General features: G+C 33.6%; 2 protein-coding genes and 2 non-coding genes across 4 annotated transcripts; 2 read left to right on the top strand and 2 right to left on the bottom strand.

Annotated features, from left to right (window-relative positions):
- Positions 1 to 897: 897 nt before the first annotated feature.
- On the top strand, positions 898 to 6,755 carry LOC11441555 (protein DETOXIFICATION 46, chloroplastic). The gene is made up of 14 exons (XM_003606983.4): positions 898 to 1,485; positions 1,566 to 1,660; positions 2,614 to 2,722; positions 2,847 to 2,902; positions 3,185 to 3,240; positions 3,750 to 3,888; positions 4,159 to 4,296; positions 4,382 to 4,450; positions 4,558 to 4,668; positions 4,905 to 5,033; positions 5,198 to 5,275; positions 6,036 to 6,107; positions 6,193 to 6,252; positions 6,336 to 6,755. The coding sequence occupies exons 1-14, from the start codon at positions 1,044 to 1,046 to the stop codon at positions 6,435 to 6,437; spliced, it is 1,656 nt and encodes a 551-aa protein (XP_003607031.1). The 5' UTR covers positions 898 to 1,043; the 3' UTR covers positions 6,438 to 6,755.
- Positions 6,756 to 7,923: 1,168 nt separating this feature from the next.
- LOC112421437 (U2 spliceosomal RNA) lies at positions 7,924 to 8,117 on the top strand. Its single transcript, XR_003011769.1, has one exon. It is a non-coding gene; the product is annotated as a U2 spliceosomal RNA (small nuclear RNA).
- A 1,840-nt stretch (positions 8,118 to 9,957) lies between these two features.
- On the bottom strand, positions 9,958 to 10,151 carry LOC112421429 (U2 spliceosomal RNA). Its single transcript, XR_003011761.1, has one exon. It is a non-coding gene; the product is annotated as a U2 spliceosomal RNA (small nuclear RNA).
- A 934-nt stretch (positions 10,152 to 11,085) lies between these two features.
- Positions 11,086 to 17,256, bottom strand: LOC25492759 (protein DETOXIFICATION 46, chloroplastic). Its single transcript, XM_039833414.1, has 14 exons — positions 16,734 to 17,256; positions 16,558 to 16,652; positions 15,688 to 15,796; positions 15,507 to 15,562; positions 15,159 to 15,214; positions 14,519 to 14,657; positions 13,926 to 14,063; positions 13,772 to 13,840; positions 13,553 to 13,663; positions 13,175 to 13,303; positions 13,006 to 13,083; positions 11,869 to 11,940; positions 11,724 to 11,783; positions 11,086 to 11,640 (listed from the first exon to the last, which is right to left on the bottom strand). The coding sequence occupies exons 1-14, from the start codon at positions 17,164 to 17,166 to the stop codon at positions 11,539 to 11,541; spliced, it is 1,647 nt and encodes a 548-aa protein (XP_039689348.1). The 5' UTR covers positions 17,167 to 17,256; the 3' UTR covers positions 11,086 to 11,538.
- Positions 17,257 to 20,139: the final 2,883 nt, after the last annotated feature.

Raw genomic sequence — 20,139 nt, forward strand, 5'->3', positions numbered from 1 at the left:
CACATGATTTATTCCTTGTTTATTTCATGGTTGAGCATAGGTGGAAATAGGAAGATATGACTAAAACTGCAAAAAAACATATAGTTTAGGGACAATTTTGTTCGATTTAAAAGAGGTAGGACCAATTTCGTGAATTATTCAAAATGCAAGGACCAAAAATGTAATTAACCCATAAAAAAATTGTGTCTCTTCCTACAACTGAAGTATTTAAGTACTAAGGAAACTCTAATGAACTAAAAAACCAAAATAGAAAATAAAACAAAAATTATTAAAATTGGATTGAAATAATAATATTAAAAAAACCCTCATACATCAACTTGGTTCACTAGTATTTTCCTTTAAGAACCCATGCAAGGAACTTAAGTAACAATGTTTTTACCTCAAAACAAAAAATAGTATTGGTGTTTTAAAAGTCTTGTATTCAATATTTCAAAATCAAAAATGTTTTTTTTTTAGAACATCAAAAACGTCTTTATATCAATACAAAATTGCTCTTATTGTTAAAAAATAATACAAAATTGCTCCTTTTAGAATCTTTAATATATGTTCTTGAAGTATGTATTTTTTTTTGTAGATACACACAATAATAAATTCATATAAACTCACACATACAAATAGATGTGTTGAAGTTTGAATGTCAATCATGATGTCTTTCATAACAATTTCATTATTGTTATAGACGGAACTATGACTTGTGGACCCATAAGAGTACATATTAGCATAACACTTGTTTATAATACATCCGTTCATTCATTTAATTTACAAATATTTAATATTTTGAATTTATATTTTTTTTTGAAAGGATTTTTTAATTTATACACATGCGTAAAAAAGAATAATTTGACATTAAATGCAAAACAAAAGTCTCTCACCAACCCTTACAAAAAAAATAAAAAAAACTCCGGAGATCTAGTTATCATTCCCGCGGATTTCAACGTTACAACCACTCGTTTTCTTTCACTTTTCGTCATCATCTTCTTCCCACACTTATTGCAGCAATAGAAACACAAAAAAACCATTCTTTCTTTTCTTTCACTTCAAAAATGGCACACCAACTCTCACTGCATTTCAATCATCACACTCTCCACCTCGTTAACCGCAAACGCAACCTCATTTCCCATTCAAACCGCCACTTACCTCTTCATTCCCTTCTCAACAACACCACCACTGCTATCCATTCCACAAACCAACGCATTATTTCATCCTCGAGCCGGAACCGTCGCTTCGGGTTCCTAACACCTCGCGTACTTCAAAATCAAGAAGTCGCAAACGAATCCGAACACCAAGAACAAATCAGCCAGGTTTCTTCTAAAGAAGAAGAAGAAGTGAAGGAACTACTGGTTGAGCAAAGTATATGGATTCAGATGAAGGAAATTGTATTGTTTACTGGACCTGCTATTGGTCTTTGGTTATGTGGACCGTTGATGAGTCTCATTGATACCGCTGTTGTTGGTCAAGGAAGTTCAATTGAACTTGCTGCTTTAGGTATTTTTATGATTTTATCACATTCACTGTTTAATTTTGAAATTCCGCAATAATGTGAATTTTGTTTTCTACATGAGCAGGTCCTGCTACTGTTTTTTGCGATTATTTGGGCTACTTGTTTATGTTTTTGTCGATTGCTACTTCGAATATGGTTGCTACTGCACTTGCTAAACAGGTTAGTTCTTTACTCTCCTTTTCTTATGGGATACAAAATATTGATGTATATGCATTTGTGAACTTATGATTGCGTGAGTGGTTAGTTTTACATTGGTTGTGAATGAGGTAAATCAATGATATACAAGAGATATGATTCATATGCTAAATATTGGTTTTGATGGAGAATGGAGATGTTCAAGTTTGAGTCTTTTGTTGATCTTGATTATTAAGATTATATTTGGTAAAAAAAATTAGGATAGCGGATAATGGATATAACCGATAACAGATAAGTTAATGGATTGAAATTGTAGTGTTTTTATTTTCTTTTTCTTACGGGATGACGGTTTTTTTTATTCCTCTTTTCTTATTGGATAGAAAATATTGATGAATATCTATTTGTAAACTGATAGTTGGCATTCAACTTTGAGTGTTTAGTCCCACATTGGCTGATAATGAGCTAAATTAATGATATAGAAGAGAGGCGACTCATATGTCTAATGTTCTAAGGTGTGGAAATGTGGTGTTTTAGTCTTTTGCTGTTGCTCCCTATTCTTTACGGACTCTCCAACAAGTGGTATTTCGGCCGTGTTAACTTGATGGGAGAATGAGATGGGTTCTTGCATCAAAAGTCTTTCTGGTAGTGGAGTAAGGTGGCGTGCTTTGTTGGATGGTATTGATGATGCAAGTATAATGATGTGCAAGACTCATAGATAACTAGTAAATGAAGATTATATAAGAGATATAAGAGATGTGATCTATGTACACTCAACAATGACAAAAGCGGAGGATAATATATAAGAGAAATGTATGATCAGGTGCATCTGCATGCATTCATACAATAAAATAAGACGGAAAACCATCAAACTTTTGGATATTATTGTTATTGTTATGTATCACATTCATGTCTTTATATGCACACAGAACTTTTAGGATTTACTTCCCTGCTTTTCATGAGTAAATATGTTTGTGTAGGATAGGGAGGAAGTGCAGCATCACATATCTGTCTTGCTTTTCATTGGATTAGTATGTGGCTTGGTGATGCTACTGTTCACAATGTTATTTGGTGCAACAACGCTCGCAGGTATTGAAAATAAGAGCTCTGCCCAGTTGTGTCCCTTTTATGGGATAACAGTAATTCACTAAGGCATAAATGGTAAAAGAGCCTACCCATGACTGATGAATTGTTCAATTTATGCCTTTTGCAGCTTTTACTGGACCGGCAAATGTACATTTAGTACCTGCAGCTAATACTTATGTCCAGGTATTTTTCTTCTGATTACTATCCTTCAATTCAAATTAAGATTGTAATTAATGTTTTTAAAATTCTAGAAATCATGAAACAATTTATGGCGAGAAATGAGCAGTCTCATTTTTCATTTCTTTTAATAGTAAATATAAAGGTTTGTATGGCAACATTTCTTTTAATAAAGAATACAACCTTTCAAATAAGATTCTGCTTCCGTTTCTTCATTGAAATTGATCAAGGGAAGCTATCGACCTCTACTTGATTTAGTCACACTGAATTAATTTCTTTTGGTGTTAGATTCGAGGATTGGCATGGCCTTCTTTACTTGTTGGATTGGTTGCTCAGAGTGCAAGGTGCAAATATACTATTTTCTTGCGTGTTAAGAGTTCCACCTTGGATGAGTATGGCCTGAACATATGTTTATAAGTAGGGGAGGTCCTTGTCTTACAAGCCAATTTTGTAAGGATGAGTTTGGCCCAACCGGCTTGTAAGGTGAGGATTGCCCCCACTAATAAATATATCTTGGTCATATCTCATCCAATATAGGACTCTCAACCGTGTTACTTAATAAAATTTGAAATTTGCAAAATTTATGTCAAATCTTATATACTGTTTTACACATCTGGCTAAAATTTCGGCGTGTTATGATATCTCATTTTCCTCTTATATTTAATTGAAAATGTTCTCTCTGCTCTTAATGCCTAAATTTTTATTTAAACTGACATGTTTATTAACTACCTTGAAAATAGCTTATGTGAAGTAGACTGAAGACTGTTGCTTTTTATGATTTTAAATTAGTAACATCATAAATATTGGGTTCTCATTTAATTCATATTCTTGTTATCCACATTTTATCACGCAGTCTTGGTATGAAAGACTCTTGGGGACCCCTGAAGGCTTTGGCTGTTGCTAGTATTATAAATGGAATTGGTGACATCATTCTGTGCAGATATTTAGGCTATGGGATTGCTGGGGCTGCTTGGGCTACATTGGCATCACAAGTATGCTAAACAAACTCACATACATCATGTTGCTGTAATAAGTAATTATTGTTGTAGGCACATATTATGTAAAAATTAGCATTTTGTATTACGCTCATAAATTAGATTAGTGTTTTTAGTTGTACTCACACAATAGAAAAATCTTTCATAATATTTTTCCACACATCATAATTAGTTAATGCTATCATATATCGTTTGTCCTATTTTCAATTTACTGAAATAATGAATTTGCACCGCTTTTAGTCTTTTACACCATCTTCTTGTTTTCAGGTTGTTGCTTCATATATGATGAGCCAAACTCTAATCAAGAAGGGATACAAGGCATTTTCCTTCTCCATTCCTTCGGGGAAGGAATTTCTGTCAATATTTAGTCTTGCAGCTCCTGTATTTGTCTCATTGGTGTTAAAGGTTGAATAAAATATTTTGTTATATTTGTGGCTCTTTTTCTTGAGTAGTTTAACCTTTAAATGTAACGGGAAGTTTTGATGTTTAGATGGCTTTCTATGCTCTACTTGTATATTTTGCTACATCAATGGGTACACATACAACGGCTGCTCATCAAGTTAGTTTTACTTTTGCCTTGTATTTTGCAACCATTCCTTTGCTGTCTATCTGCACATTTTCTGAACACCAAACTCATGATCGTTGATAACTCAACTCTTATGTTAGGTCATGGTTCAGATCTTTACGTTGTGCACAGTATGTGGTGAACCTATCTCCCAAACTGCTCAATCATTTATGCCTGAGTTGATGTACGGAGTAAATCGGAGTTTGGTAAAGGTTGGTGTTACTCATTCACTGATTTCAAAAGATCTCTCCTCCAACCTCATATACACAGTATCGGTTTTAGAGCTCTCTCTTGTGCTCAGTTGAATTTCACATTATGTAGGTGGATCATCTTTCTTTTTGGTTTGAGGGGTAGCTTTAAACAATGAGCCAATGTTCTCCTTACAATGTTCTCCATACATTGTTATGTATATTCAAAAGTTCCCTGAATTTATATTGTATATTGACAGGCTAGGTCGCTTCTAAGGTCTCTTTTAACTATTGGAGCTATACTTGGGCTGCTTTTTGGGATAGTTGGAACATTTGTTCCTTGGTTATTCCCCTACACGTTTACACCTGATCAGATGGTCATCCAGGAGGTCAGTTTTTTATTTTTTTTAAACTTCAGAAATTTCCGCTATCGCCCTTGTCTACATTGTTGGGGCAGGATAACCAATGGAAATACAGAGGTTTTTATGAAATAAACAGGTTTGAAATTAAGGCTTATGTTAGTAGTGGTTAACTTGTTTGTGTGATTATGCAGATGCATAGGATCCTGATTCCGTACTTTTTAGCACTAGTGGTGACACCTGCAACTATCGGCCTGGAGGGAACATTGCTGGTATGCTCATGTTAGATTAGAATATTTGGATTTATTATTTAAGGAGCTTTCTTATTCAGTTGTATCTGTACTTGTTGTACTGTACCAGCACCTGACCTATATCTTTAGCATACAAACGAGTGTCAAAGACCAAGTTTCATGTTTAAGGACTTCGTTAAATAAATCCCATGTGCTTCTATTATTTGCAGTTGCATTAAACTGATAGAAACTGGTACTTACACAATAAATTAATGAATAACAACTATTTATTATTGAACAATTTCTGGAGAAAGGTTCCCAATCATAGATGGAACATACAATTATCACAGACTTGAACATAAATGAAACGTTAAACAGAACAGACGGACAAAAACATGGTTCCTACCAAGGATTCGAGAGACTTGGACCACTCCCTTTCCAAATAACCACTAAAATATTCTAGGATCCCAGACTATGTCTTGTCTATCCTTATTTATTCCTTGTACAGACAGAAAATACACACGAACTACAAAGTAACTGCTTATAATATATGCTATTGAAAAATTAATAACTACCCAGAAATTGCGAGTGTCAGTTTCTGTTTATTTTCCTCTCATAAATTCATAATACTTCATAAGAGGTCTAACAAAAACTTTCTCCAGTAAACCATACTATTTTGACCATAATGGTAACTAGTTTGTGACATCATGACAAATTAATTTATTTATCTAGCTTGCTTAGTGAATGCATATATAACAAGTGCTATTTTAAGGTTGTTAGTTGTGCATATTTGTTTTGGCAGGCTGGACGGGATCTAAGATTTGTAAGTTTGTCAACAAGTGGATGCTTTTGTTCAAGTGCTCTTGTACTATTGGTAACAACTTTTGCTTGGTCTGCTGGTCTACATAATAATATTGCTTGACCAATTTTTATGTAACACGCAATTTACCTGATGACAGATCTTATGTAGTAGATATGGTCTGCAAGGCTGTTGGTTTTCCCTTGTTGGATTTCAATGGGTAAGACTCGGACCTAGAATTCATATACAGTGCTAGTATTATTTCATAAACATATTCTAACAGGGAAATATTGTGTCTATTAGGCTCGGTTTTTAACGGCCCTTCTGCGCCTTCTATCTCCCAGTGGCATTTTATACTCAGAAGATGTAGGCTGGTATGAGGAGCAAAAGTTGAAGACTGTATAGTTTTGGAGCTCCATTTTAATATTAGTTCAGGGAAAAAAATACACAAATAGAAGCATGTTGTCTGTTGTTTGCAAATCTATTAGAATGTGTTACAAAATAGGCATTCATTTCAAATTACTACCACCTGCATTTACAAATACATTTATTCAATGTAGACACAATTCAGGGCAGAGAAGTTACTGGTCCTGACTTGTATTGGAAGCCAAGTAGGGAAATATGGGATGTGATATGGGGAATTGAACCCACCACCCTGAACAGTGAACATATCACCATTGTAGTAATAGATTTTTTTAGTTTAAAAATTGTTACAAAAGTTAATTCTTGGACTATATTTTTTCTAATTCTAACATTTCTTGGATGTATTTTGTAGCAAAAGTTATTTCTTCATTTCTACAATTATTTAAAAATTAATTCTACAAGTAAAAAAAAAAAACTACTGATGTTGAAAGCCAAGAATTTATAGCAAAGCTGAAAGCCAAGGGTATAACACAACGATAATCAAGCAGTGTGCCAGCTAGAGACCGATTGTTATTTCTTCATTTCAATTGTTATTGCCTCTAGTTTAGAGATCTATATAACTCATATATGTCAGCTAACATGTGAATTCTACTAACATGTCACTCAACTTTAATGCTGAGAAAAATCAAGCAGAGTTCTTAAGCAGCGAATAGAGGCTTCCTTAAAATTTATACTGTTAAGAGAAATTGATTGGACTTCAATTTCTTTGACATGATCATAATTTTATTAACTATAATAGTTAGGTAATTGGTTAAAATGATTGAGGTATAAGCATATCTTGGCGATAACCAATTCCATCATTAACTTTATGGATCTGCATTTGCATGAATTTATGAACGAACTATTGAGATACTTTTATATAATAAACCAGTAACACTAAAGAATTAAGGACTCAAATTCAGATTAAAGTCAAAGCTTATAAGAAACTATGCATGTTATTGTACTGCAATGTGACTTGTACAAAATGAACAAGGAACATACGAAATATGAAAACTTTCGTGTACCTTCCATTTTCTAGCTGAACCAAAGCTCTCACTCCTACTGGCCGCCAGATAGCCACAACCGACGAAGCCATCAATACCAATACAGGCACCACCCGAAGTTCAGTCATCAACTTTCTGACCTTAACATCTTGTTTAGCCAGCATCTCAATATCTTTTGCTGCTTCCTCTTTCTCTTCCCAGCTCCCAAAGTGAAGCTTCTTCACACAATCTTTGCAATACAATCATTGGCACCTCTTTATGACTGCTATGCTTGTTCCATCACCTTGGACTAATTCAAGATATTCAACCTTCGACTTTTCTTTTTGATGTGTCAAATTAATAGTAGAGGTGGTAGCGATGTTTGTACTTTGTTGCCAACTGAGTACTGTTTGTGCACTGCCATGCCATGTCCCACATCGGTCAGAAATATGACAAGCAGGCAAAGCTTTGTTATAAATTTGGAATTTGTTCGACACTAGTAGCATACATTTTCTCGGCCTCTTGGCTAAGATCAAGTGTAGCATCTGTTATTAGTTTAGTATCTAATATGTGGATCAATGATTTACATGATATTAAATCATTTTTTTTTGGGAGGGAGTCTGCCTAGTAGCTTGTTGCTAGGTAGGTTTCTCAAGTGTTGTTTTTGTGTTGCACTATAGTATTAGGTGGTGCTTTACACTGATTTAGTTCAATTTTTTTTCTTTTCTTTTTTGCTATTTTTTAATTTTAAAGGTTGAGCCTTACCTTAATATTTAGATTTTTATTAAGATTTTTCTATTTTCACCACTTTAATTTTAAGTTACACTTTAAATTGACAAAAATACCTTACATTCCTTTTTTAAATTTTTAACCATTACCTTTTTTAAATTTCTCTTAATATTCATCTCCTCTTTCTTTGTCTCAATCCCCATTTTTCTCTTCCTCTAATTTTTTAATTGGATATCATTTTCCTTTAATCTAATTTTTGTTATCATTGTTTTCCAGATTTCATACGTATCATTTCAAATAGGTTTCACGGACATGGAGTTGAACGTATTTCAATTCTCATGTGTGGTTAAGCGTGAACTTAATTTATGTACTTCATGCATAGAATATTTTTTTTAACAAAAAAAGTTGGAAATTATTATAATTACAGTGAAAACAAATTCAATAGAAGTGCCTATCTCAATCAAAAAGAAAATTAAGCAACTGATTTGGTCCTCTTGATGGTTTAAAATGTTTTTATTTTATTTTATGAATGCTCGTTTTAAATGCTTGTTGAAATGCAAAAAATTCTTATCATGTTGCAGAGCAAGTTGTTATTGTTGTTATTATTATTATTATTATTATTTTATTGCACATAGTATATATATGGGTGGTATATTTTCCCCCTAAAAAAAGGTATATTTAAACAACCTCCAACATTAATAATTCGACCGTTCCAAACACAAACTACTTACACTTCATTCAATATAAAGCCATCATTACAGGGTTTTCAATTATCGTTGCAATTTACCTGAGGAAACTTCAGATTCATCACTTAATTTAGCTACTTAGTAGTTTATTTAACTAACCAGTTGGTTTGTTAGCTTTAGTTAGATCAAGTTACATAGGAATAAACGTATATTTTCTGCATTCATTTCAACACTTTTGTAGAATCAGATTTTGTATTCAATGGAAATGAGGATTTTCTGTCATCTCTGCAACAATACTAAGATGGTACGTTATTAAGATAGTATTAGAGTTCAATCTTTGAGCTTTGACTCTTTTTGCGTTGCATTGTTTGCATGAAGTACATAAATTAAGTACACGCTTAACCACACATATATGGGAATTGAAATACGTGAATTAAGTTCAACTCCATGTCCGTGAAACCTATTAAAGTTCAAGTTCATGTCTGTGAAACCTATTTTAAATAGGTGTTTATGTTCCTGCCACATCAAAAAATGATCCGTATGAAATTTGTAGAACAATGGATCACAAAAATTAGATTAGTTAAAATGATTAAAATTAAAAAATTAGAGGAAGAGAAAAAAATGAATGGGGATTGAAATACGGATCTAACTAAAGGGAGATGAAGAAACAGGAGATGAATATTAAGAGAAAGGGTTAAATGTTTTTAGTTTTTATATTTTGCGCCTCTTTGAAGAATAGTCCCTAGACTTTATTAAATGTTTTTAAAATCCTCACATTTTATCTCAGTTATCTATCAAAACTAGTCATGTTAGATTATGCGTGACTTTGAAAAATAGTCATTGCATTTTAATAAAATTGGGACACATTAACAGCCACTTTTTCAAAGGGGCGCAAAATGTAAGGACTCTAAAACCATATTTAACCCTAAGAGATTAAAAAAAGATAATGGTTAAAAATTTAAAAAATAAAATAAAAAAGTAAGGGTACTTTTGTCAATTTAAAGTGTAACTTGAAAAAAAAGTGGTGAAATTAGAAAAATCTAAATATTAATTATTAAGGAAAGGCTCAACCTTTGGAATTTTTAAAAAAATGCAAAAAAGCAAAAAAAACATTGAACTGAATTGGTGGGATGCGCCAGCCCATGCAATAGTGCAACGCAAAGGCGACACTTGAGAGCCCAAGCAGCAAGCTACTAGGCAGACTCTCTCCCTTTAAAAAGTAATTTAATATCGTGTGGACCATTGGTCCACATATCAGATATTAAACTGATAAGAACAGATACTACACTTGATCTTAGCCAAAAGGCCGAGAAAGGTATGCTTCTAACAATGAACAAATTCCAAATTTATAACAAAGCCTTGCCTGCTTGTCATACTTCTGACCGATGTGGGACTTGTCAGTGCACAAACAATACTCAGTTGGCAACAAAATACAAACAAAAACACAAAATGAAACAATTTCTCTCCGTGTGTCACTGCCACCTCTCCTATTAATCTGACACATCAAAAAGAAAAGTCGAAGATTGAATATCTTGAATTAGTCCAAGGTGATAGGACAAGCATAGCAGTCATAAGGAGGTGCCAGTGATTGTATTGCAAAGATTGTGTGAAGAAGCTTCACTTTGGGAGCTGGGAAGTGAAAGAGGAAGCAGTAAAAAAAAAAAAAAATGGAACAACATTTAGAAGCTACTCCAAAATTAGCCACAATGGAACTCAGCCTCAGTGAACAACCCATCATCACAGCATACAGGTCGCAGAATTGATCCATTTGGTAGATGTATTGAGACCGAAACCACTCTTCATGGACCATTGTATCAAGTTGTTATCATGGTTTGCAACAACCAGGTGAAGCTTATCCACTGCCATTCCGGCATTCATTCTCGAACAAGTCCCCTACCATCATTTCTCCACTTGATACGTGAATTAAATTCCCAAAACATTCCATAGGCAGAGGAGGTACCATTCTTGATCAGTTGTCTATAGTCATCCTGCAACTCATTCTCTATTCACATGGGAGCTGACGTGCACGAGTTATAGATCTCTAAACATTCTTTAAAAATTGGAATGAAGAGATTACAGATGTGTTAGGCTCTTGATTGGCCTTGGCTTTCAGTTTCACGACATATTCTGCCGAAAAGTGGAAGATCCTCTTTCTCAACTTGGGTAGTTAAAATCTTTAAATAAACTAATCATGATGTTTAATAAGAAATCTGATCAGTGGGATGCGACCCTCTGAAAATCATCGATTGTGAATGGGAATTGAAAGACATTAATTATATTCTTATGGAATGAGTTTATATTATATGAGATATGATCTGAAAATGAGTTTATACATGCACCACATTCCTACCTTACAAGTCATTTTGAACCCAAATTCCAAGAATGAGAACATATTTACTCTCCTCTATTTCTAAATATCAAAGCCACCATAAAAGTAGAAAGGTTTACCAAATAACTATACCCCAGTGGCACCACACTTGATCACAGAGAAGATATATGTTCCAGGAGGTGGATTCAATTTCCCCACATCCCCGATTTCCTCGCTCAGTTTCCGATACAACACAGCACCTGTAGTTTCCGAGCACTGAATTGTATCAACATTCAGATGGATACCTATTTTGTAACACACTTAACAAGAATTGAAGGCAACAGACAACATGCTTCTATTTGTATAATGTACCATGAACTAAAAATGGAGCTCCAAAACTATGCAGTCTTCAATTTTTGCAGCTCAGACTGGCTTTTATCTTCCGAGTATAAAATGCCATTGGGAGATAGAAGGCGCAGAAGGGCCGATGAAAACCGAACCTAATAAACACAATATGTCCCTGTCAGAATATGTTCACGAAAAAGTACTAGCACTTTCTATGAATTCTAGGTCCGAGTCTTACCCATTGAAATCCAGCAAGGGAAAACCAACAGCCTAGCAAACCATATCTGCTAGATAGGATCTGCATCGAGGTAAATTGGGTGTTACAGAAAAATTGGTGAAGCAATATTACTATGTACACCAGCAAACCAAGGAAAAGTTGTTACCAATAATACTAGACCATTCAAACAAAAGCATCCAGTCATTGACAAACTTATAAATCTTAGATCCCGCCCAGCCTGCATAAGCAAATATACGCAATTAACAAGAAGCAACATGCAACATGAATAAATAAATTAAATTGTCATGAATGTTGGGGAGTCCGGGGAGTAACGAGAGCAATAACAGGCCCAATGTCCCGGACCAACAAGAGATCAGGACACCACATCTCCATCCAAAACCTTAAGGCATTATGTATATGGGTCATTTTTCTAATATATACAACATTTAATCCTTTTAATAGTCGATATGAGACTAACCACGCACACTTGAACCCAAAAATATATCCCTCAAGTGTGAGTCTCACATCCTAGACTTACATTGTCGTTACAACTAACAGAACACACGCCCTAATTGCACCGCTAGAAAGACTATTGGTACAACGATCCAATATTATGATGCTCCCCTACCAAGCTGAAACAAGATATGATACACACTTGGTGGGGGAGTCCAGGATCATGAAAGTACATACATGTTAGAAGCGGTTAGTACTTCCATGTAAGGAAGTTTTTAAACATCCTAGAGGATTATGTTTGTAAAAGTGGTTAGTACATCCATATTTTTTTCCATTCATTATAGACAAATTGAACCGAACTGTTGAATTTACAGGAAATAATGGAAATCAGATAACATTAAATATTAATAACATCATGTGTCTGTGTGCGCGCGCGCGTGTATCTGCAAAACAGAAATCTAACACTCCCTCCGAGTATCGATGCAAACATGTCTTGTTAACAACTTTATCTTTTAGGAGAATTGATCTTGGAAATGATGCAGAGCTACTAAATAGTTAAGGGTTAGGTGCTTATCATACCCATTCTACCTAAATAAGTAGGCTTACTCCTTTTTTAGCACCTCAATCGCAAAGGCTATTTCATAATGAAACGTGTTAAAAGATATAAAATCACTATGGAACCTATGTGAAACAGATTAGGATTTTCAAGGAGCTTGGTCTTTGATATTCATTTTTATGCTAAAAATCCAGGTCAGGTCTAGTAGGAGTAAAGATCCAACTGAATAAGACTACCCACATAAGAACACTAAAATAATAAAATTCCTAATATTCCAATCTAACATGAGCATACCAGCAATGTTCCCTCCAGGCCAACTGTTGCAGGTGTGACCAGTAGTGCTAAAAAGTATGGTATCAGAATCCTATGCATCTGGATAATCACAAAAACAAGTTAACCACTAAAAGAAGCCTTAATTCCAAAGATCTCTCATGAGCTAAAGTTTAAAAATTCAAGAACTAACCTCCTGGATGACCATCTGATCAGGTGTAAAAATGTAGGGGAATAACCAAGTAACATATGTTACAACAATCCCCAAAAGCAACCCGAATACAGCTCCAATAGTTAGAAGAGACCTTAGAAGCGACCGAGCCTGTCAAGATACTATAAACTCAGGGAAGTTTTGAATATACATAACAATGTATGGAGAGAATCTACAATATGAATTAGCAAGGAGAACATGTTATCATTGCTTAAAACTACCCTTCAAACCAAAAAGAAAGATGATCCTCCTATATAAAATGAAAATCAACTGAGTACAAAAACGAGCTCTAAAACGATACTATATATATATGAGGTTGAAGGAGAGATCTTTTGAAATCAGTGAATGAGTACCACTAACCTTTGCCAAACTCCGATTTACTCCATACATCAACTCAGGCATAAATGATTGAGCGGTTTGGGAGAGAGGTTCACCACATATTGCGCATAACATGTAGATCTGAAGCATGACCTAAAATAAGAGTTGAGTTAAAATATGTTTGAGTTTGGTGTTCAGAAAATATGCAGATAGACACCAAAGGAATAGAGTTACAAAATACAAGACAGGAGTAAAACTAACTTGATGAGCAGCTATTTTATTTGTACCCATTGATGTAGCAAAATATATAATTAGAGAGTAGAAAGCCACCTACACATCAGAACTTTCAGTTATATTTAAAGGTTATTCTACTCGAGATAAAGAGCTAGAAATATAGCAAAATACTTGATTCAACCTTTAACATCAATGTCACAAATACAGGAGCAGCAAGACTAAATATTGACAGAAATTCCTTCCCTGAAGGAATGGTGAAGGAAAATGCATTGTATCCCTTCTCATTTAGAGCTTTGCTCATCATATACGCAGCAACGACCTGAAAAGCAGTGCACGTTGATTATTTTAGTACATTGAAAATAGGCAAAACCATATATGATACCATTGATTAATTATGATGTGTGAAAAATCTTTTGAAGTATTATTAAATTCATGTGAACAGAACAGTACAAACACTAATCTGAATATAGAAGCTTTAACTCATGGCCTAATTAGTAAGCTTAATACAAAAAAGCTAATATTTGCGACTCCTTCTTTTCCCACCCTATTGATTTCTCGCGCGCCCTGTGCAGTTTGGACTATAGAATCCGAACGGGCATATACACCCCATAAAAACCTTCAAAACACGTTAAAACATTTCGGATTTTAGAATCTAGATAGGGCACGCAAGAAACTCATAGGGTGGGAAAAGTAATGGCCAATATTTACATAGTATGTGCCTACAACCCTAATTACTTGTTTACAACGTAATGCATATAAGTTTGTTCGGCATACTTGGGATGCCAATGTAGCCCATGCAGCCCCAGCAATCCCATAGTTTAAATATCTGCACAGAATTATATCACCAATTCCATTTATAATACTGGCAGCAGCCAAAGCCTTCAAGGGTCCCCAAGAATCTTTCATACCAAGACTGCGTGAAAGAATGTCGATACCAAGAATATGAATTAAATGACAACCCAATAGTATAATATTATTAAATTTTAAATCATAAAAAGCCACAGTTTACTCCTCAGGGAGTTCACCACGTATATGCTCTGGAAGCACATATAACTATTCTCAGGGTAAAAAAATTTGCTCAAACAGTTTAAAGAACAATTTAGGCATTAAGAGCAGAGAGAGGATAATTCACATTTTCATTTAAATATAAGATGCAAATGAGAAATCATCAACGCAGAGCAAGCAGTATACTATTGAGTGACAAAAGGAACCTTGCTATCTGAGAAAAGTTATTCATGGAGAGGGGAATTTTAGCCAAAAGTTTCAAGCAACTATTAAGACAAACTTTATCACCAAATTGAACATAAACAAAAAAAGAATATGAAAAACAGATTCTCATATTTGACATAAAGTTTTGCAAATTGCAACAACTCATTTTAGAAAGAAACACGAGAAATAGATAGTATGTTTGCACCTTGCACTTTGAGCAATCGATCCAATAAGTAAACAAGGCCATGCCAACCCTCGAATCTAACACCATAAGAAATTCAGTATTACTAAATCAAGCGGAGGATGATACCTTCCTTTGATCAATTTCAATATGTAAATAATTAAGAAACAAAAGCAGAATCCTATCTGAAAGGTTGTCTACTTTATTTAAAGAAGCATTGGCATACAAACCTTTATTTACTATAACAATAAATGAACAATGAAATTACTCATTTCTCGCCATAATTATTTTATGATTTCTTGAATTTTTGAAAACATTAATTATAATCTTAATTTAGATTGAAGGATAGTAATCAGAAAGAAAGAAAAAAACCTGGACATAAGTATTAGCTGCAGGTACTAAATGTACATTCTTCGGTCCAGTAAAAGCTGCAAAAGGCATAAATTGAACAATTCATCAGTCATGGGGTAGGCTCTATTACCATTTATGCATTAGTGAATTACTATTATCCCAAAAAAGGGACACAACTGGACAGAGCTCTCATTTTCAATACCTGCTAGCGTTGCTGCGCCTAATAACCTTGTGAAAAAAAGCATCGCCGAGCCACATGCTAACCCGATAAAAAGCAAGACAGATATGTGATGCTGCACTTCCTCCCTATCCTACACAGACATATTAACTAAGCAAAGGCGGTGCAATAAATCCTAAAAGTTATGTGTGCATAAAGTCATGGATGTGAATACATAACAATAATGCCAAAAAATTTACTGGTCTTCTGCGTGTATACAGAATTTCATTGTAAGAATACATGCACCTAATCATGCATTGCTTTAAATATTGGCCTCTGCTTTTGTCATTGTTGGGTGTATACAGGTTTGTTGATGTGTCAAGTGTGAGTTCAAAGTCCCACTTGTGTGGTTGCTCTTAGTCCAATGCGATGGTCCGCCCCATTGTTTTAGGCTCATGGAAGTGCCACCAAGGTCACACTCACATTTTTTTATATAATTGTCATTTGATCATTTCCTAGTCAATATAAGGCTAACCACTCACATGAATTCTAACAATCTTCCCAACAATTGTAAGTCTCTCACATCACCGTACTCTCACCGCCATTACTAACCAACGACTCCATTACTAGAAAGATTTTTTATATAAAGATCTACTCCCGCTCTGATACCGCTTGTTAGAGAGTCCCCAAAACATAGGGAGCAACAATAAGGTAACCAATCATGAACTACAAAGACCAAAACACTACATTTCCACCCAAAACCTAAGATCATTAGCCATATGAATTATCTTTATTCTATATCATTAGTTTGGCTCATCCTCAACCGGTGTGAGACTAACCACTCACATTTGAATACAAGATACCCATTCACAAACACATTCATCAAAATTTTCTATATGCGAATAAAAAACAAACCTGTTTAGCAAGGGCAGTAGCAACCATATTCGAAGTAGCAATCGACAGAAACATAAAAGAGTAGCCCAAATAATCACAAAAAACAGTAGCAGGACCTGCTCATGAAGAAAACAAAATTCAAATTATTGGGCAATTTCAACAATTAAACAGTGAATGTCATAAAATCATAAAAATACCTAAAGCAGCAAGTTCAATCGAACTTCCTTGACCAACAACAGCAGTATCAATGAGACTCATCAACGGTCCGCATAACCAAAGACCAATTGCAGGTCCAGTAAATAAAACAATTTCCTTCATCTGAATCCATATACTCTGCTCAACCAGTTCCTTCACTTCTTCTTCTTGTGCTTGTTCCTTAGAAGAAACCTCGCTGATTTGATCTTTTTCTTCAGACTCATCTGCGACATCATAATTTTGAACTGAGCAAGCTGTTAGAAACTCGAAGCGACGGTTCTGGCTCGAGGATGTAATAATGCACTGGCTTGTTGGATGGATAGTAGTGTTCTTCCTTAGAAGGGAAGGTGGGAGGAGATGAAGATGTAAGTGGCGATTCAAGTGTAGTGATGTGTGAAGAGTGTGATTGAAGTGTAGTGAAAGTTTTTGTGCCATTTTTGTTTTCTTCGAAGAGAAAGAAAAGAATCAGAGAAAAATATGGGAAGATGCCAGAAATAGAAAGAGAAAGAAAACGAGTGGTCTGTAACGTGGAATCCGCGGGAAAGATAACCAAATGTCGGGAGTTTTTTTTTAATTAAAAAATATCATAAAAACAATGAATATGTTATGAAATAATGACCTAGTGGATGTTCATTCTTAAGTCTCTTCCACCTTGCTATAACTCCCACTTTCCACCTTCCTATAAATCTCATTAGTAAGTGAATAGTTAGTGGACCTTAATTGCCTTGATCACTAACTTATTCATCCCGTGTACTATAAATAGGGCTCATATTATATTGCAAAGATATACTTGTGAAGAGAATAATAATACAAAGTACTTTCATCTTCTCTTTCCTCTTCTTCTTTGATCTTGTGCATTTACTTTATTTCTTAACACGTTATCAGCATGAAGCTCTAACAATTTAACGTAAAATTGATTCTCTATTATTTTGGTATTGCTTATTGTGTCACTGTTTTTATCCAGCCGTGTATGTGTATATTGATTTTGTATGCTTGTATGTGTTAACAGTAGTAGTAATTGGTAACCGCAGAAAACACATACTTATATTCAAAGAGACACATTCATAGAAATTAATCTAAAGTATCAAGCTTCTACTTACATTAAATATTAAGGATATATATTACGTTAAGCTTACAAACATAAAATTTATAGTTCTTCTGAGAAACATAAGAATGTATGGTGCTATCTTAAAATTTATATTTTTCTCATGCTAATCTTGTATATCCAAGGAAACGGTCATTTAGGATTATAATATAGAATTTTAGAACGTATTGCTAATTTGATGCACATAAATTTATAGTTCACTTAAGAATAATTTCATAAATTATTAGTGCTATAAACTTCTGATTGTTTAGATCCTTACATTTTTATAATCTCTACTTTCATGTCCTTGTCAGCTGCTTAAGATTACTTTTGATTAATTTTAAGATTAATTAAAATTTATAAGGTATTCTGGTTACTTCCTTTTATGATTCTTTGTTGAGGTTGCTCATCAAATGATATTTGGTTTTAGTGGATGATATTTTTCTTGATCCATATTGATACAATGTAAGAAAATTTTCATTCTTCGTTCATACTATTCTCATGCTAAACAGTTTGATTGAATCCTTCAAACCTCTATAATATTGGTTTAGTATGTGGAAATTTTGTACTATAATATTGTTTGTTGTATAGCTACTTATTGATTGATGGTTTTGATTTAACTATAATTATCATATTTTTATTTATTTAATGATATAGTTCTCGAAGAACTACTTTTTTCTTTATTATTAGGAAGATCATATGTAATATAATTTCTGAAGAACTAAATATATATGAAGATCAAATGATTTGTCCCTGAAGGATCGCAAACAATCAAATTTTTATCATTGTTTATGAAGGTTTTAGATATATATAATTCTTGAAGAGCTAAATATTTAATATCAAGCATCCTCAAAGGATAGCAAAAAAAAAAAAATTATCATCTTCCTAGGTGTAGATAGATTTATGGTTCAAAATAAGATCTATTTATCTGTGTATAGTTCTTGAAGGATTAATTTTTTTTTTTTAAGGATCCCTGAAGGATCGTTCATAGAAGGAATTTTCTTGATGTGTCCGAAGACTTGAGATATAGTTCTTGAAGAACTAAAATTTAATATTAAATCATTCGTGAAGGATTGCTCAAAGAATGATATTTTTTTCCCGTTGTTTATGAAGATTTGAGATATAGTTTTAGAAGAACTAATAACTTAATATCAAGCATTCGTGAAAGATTGCATAATAAAACTATTGTGATTTCCTTTGTCATTGTTGATAGAGGCTTGTGTTTGAGTTTCTGAAGAACAACACATTTAAAATTTGATATTTATAAGATCTATTTGATCTATAAAAATAAAAGAGAAAATATGAGACAATATGTATATTTCTATGACATTCGAAGTGCTCCTGAAATAGCAAAATAAGTGAGTATCTTCAAGAATATTTTTGAAAGATTAGTCACATTTGTAATTGAACAAAGAGTGGCTCTTGATCAAAATGGTGAAAGCTCACATTGAACGTCATTCCCAGAAGTGAATGGTCCATACTATTTGTTTCATATAACCAATTTTGTAACTGGTTATGGTAATTGATTTAGTAGAGTCTACTATTGATACAATACATGTCAAGATCATAAAATACCATTAGTATGGACTTATATAGTTTGGGAAATTAGTGTTTGATCAAAGATTTTTTTGATACGATCATGTCCCTATTATATGGATTGAAAAGTGCAATATTGTTTCGTTATTCTATGATCAAAGTTTGGTTATGATTTTCTTCTTTCTTATTGCATAAGACTTCTAGAAGGTCTGAATTACAAGGTAAGTAAACACAAACTCTTTTCTACATAATTCTTGAAAACATCTTATATGAGTTACATTCTCTTATTTACTTCTAAATCCTTCAAGATTAATATATGTTAGATATGTACATTTTCTTTTGAAATAAATTTATTTGATTTTGATCTTACATATAATATAAACTTTGGAGATGTCAAACTTTGATTTAAAAATATATTCTATTGATAGTTTGTGTTACCTAACTACTCACAGGAGAAATGTGTATGATTTATAAAGTCTTATTTGTTGGTAATGCAAAAGATAAATAAAGGTTTATAATATGGGTCCTGCTAACCGGTGCACTGAAATATGGGTCCTGCTAACCGGTGCACTGCTAACCTGGTTAACTGGTGCATTTCCTTATTTATTATATAGCTTCAATTTTCAATAATATATTTTGTTCATTATTGCTTCAAATAGACAAGAACAAATGAAACACATACTATTGTAAACCAGAAGTTTACAAATCATGTTTCAAATTTCAAATGAATTTAGAACAAATTAATCATATATTATTGTAAACCAGAAGTTTACAAATCGTTGGCAAGA

This window comes from Medicago truncatula, chromosome 4 (assembly GCF_003473485.1).
Source record: "Medicago truncatula cultivar Jemalong A17 chromosome 4, MtrunA17r5.0-ANR, whole genome shotgun sequence".
Classification (NCBI taxonomy): domain Eukaryota; kingdom Viridiplantae; phylum Streptophyta; class Magnoliopsida; order Fabales; family Fabaceae; genus Medicago; species Medicago truncatula.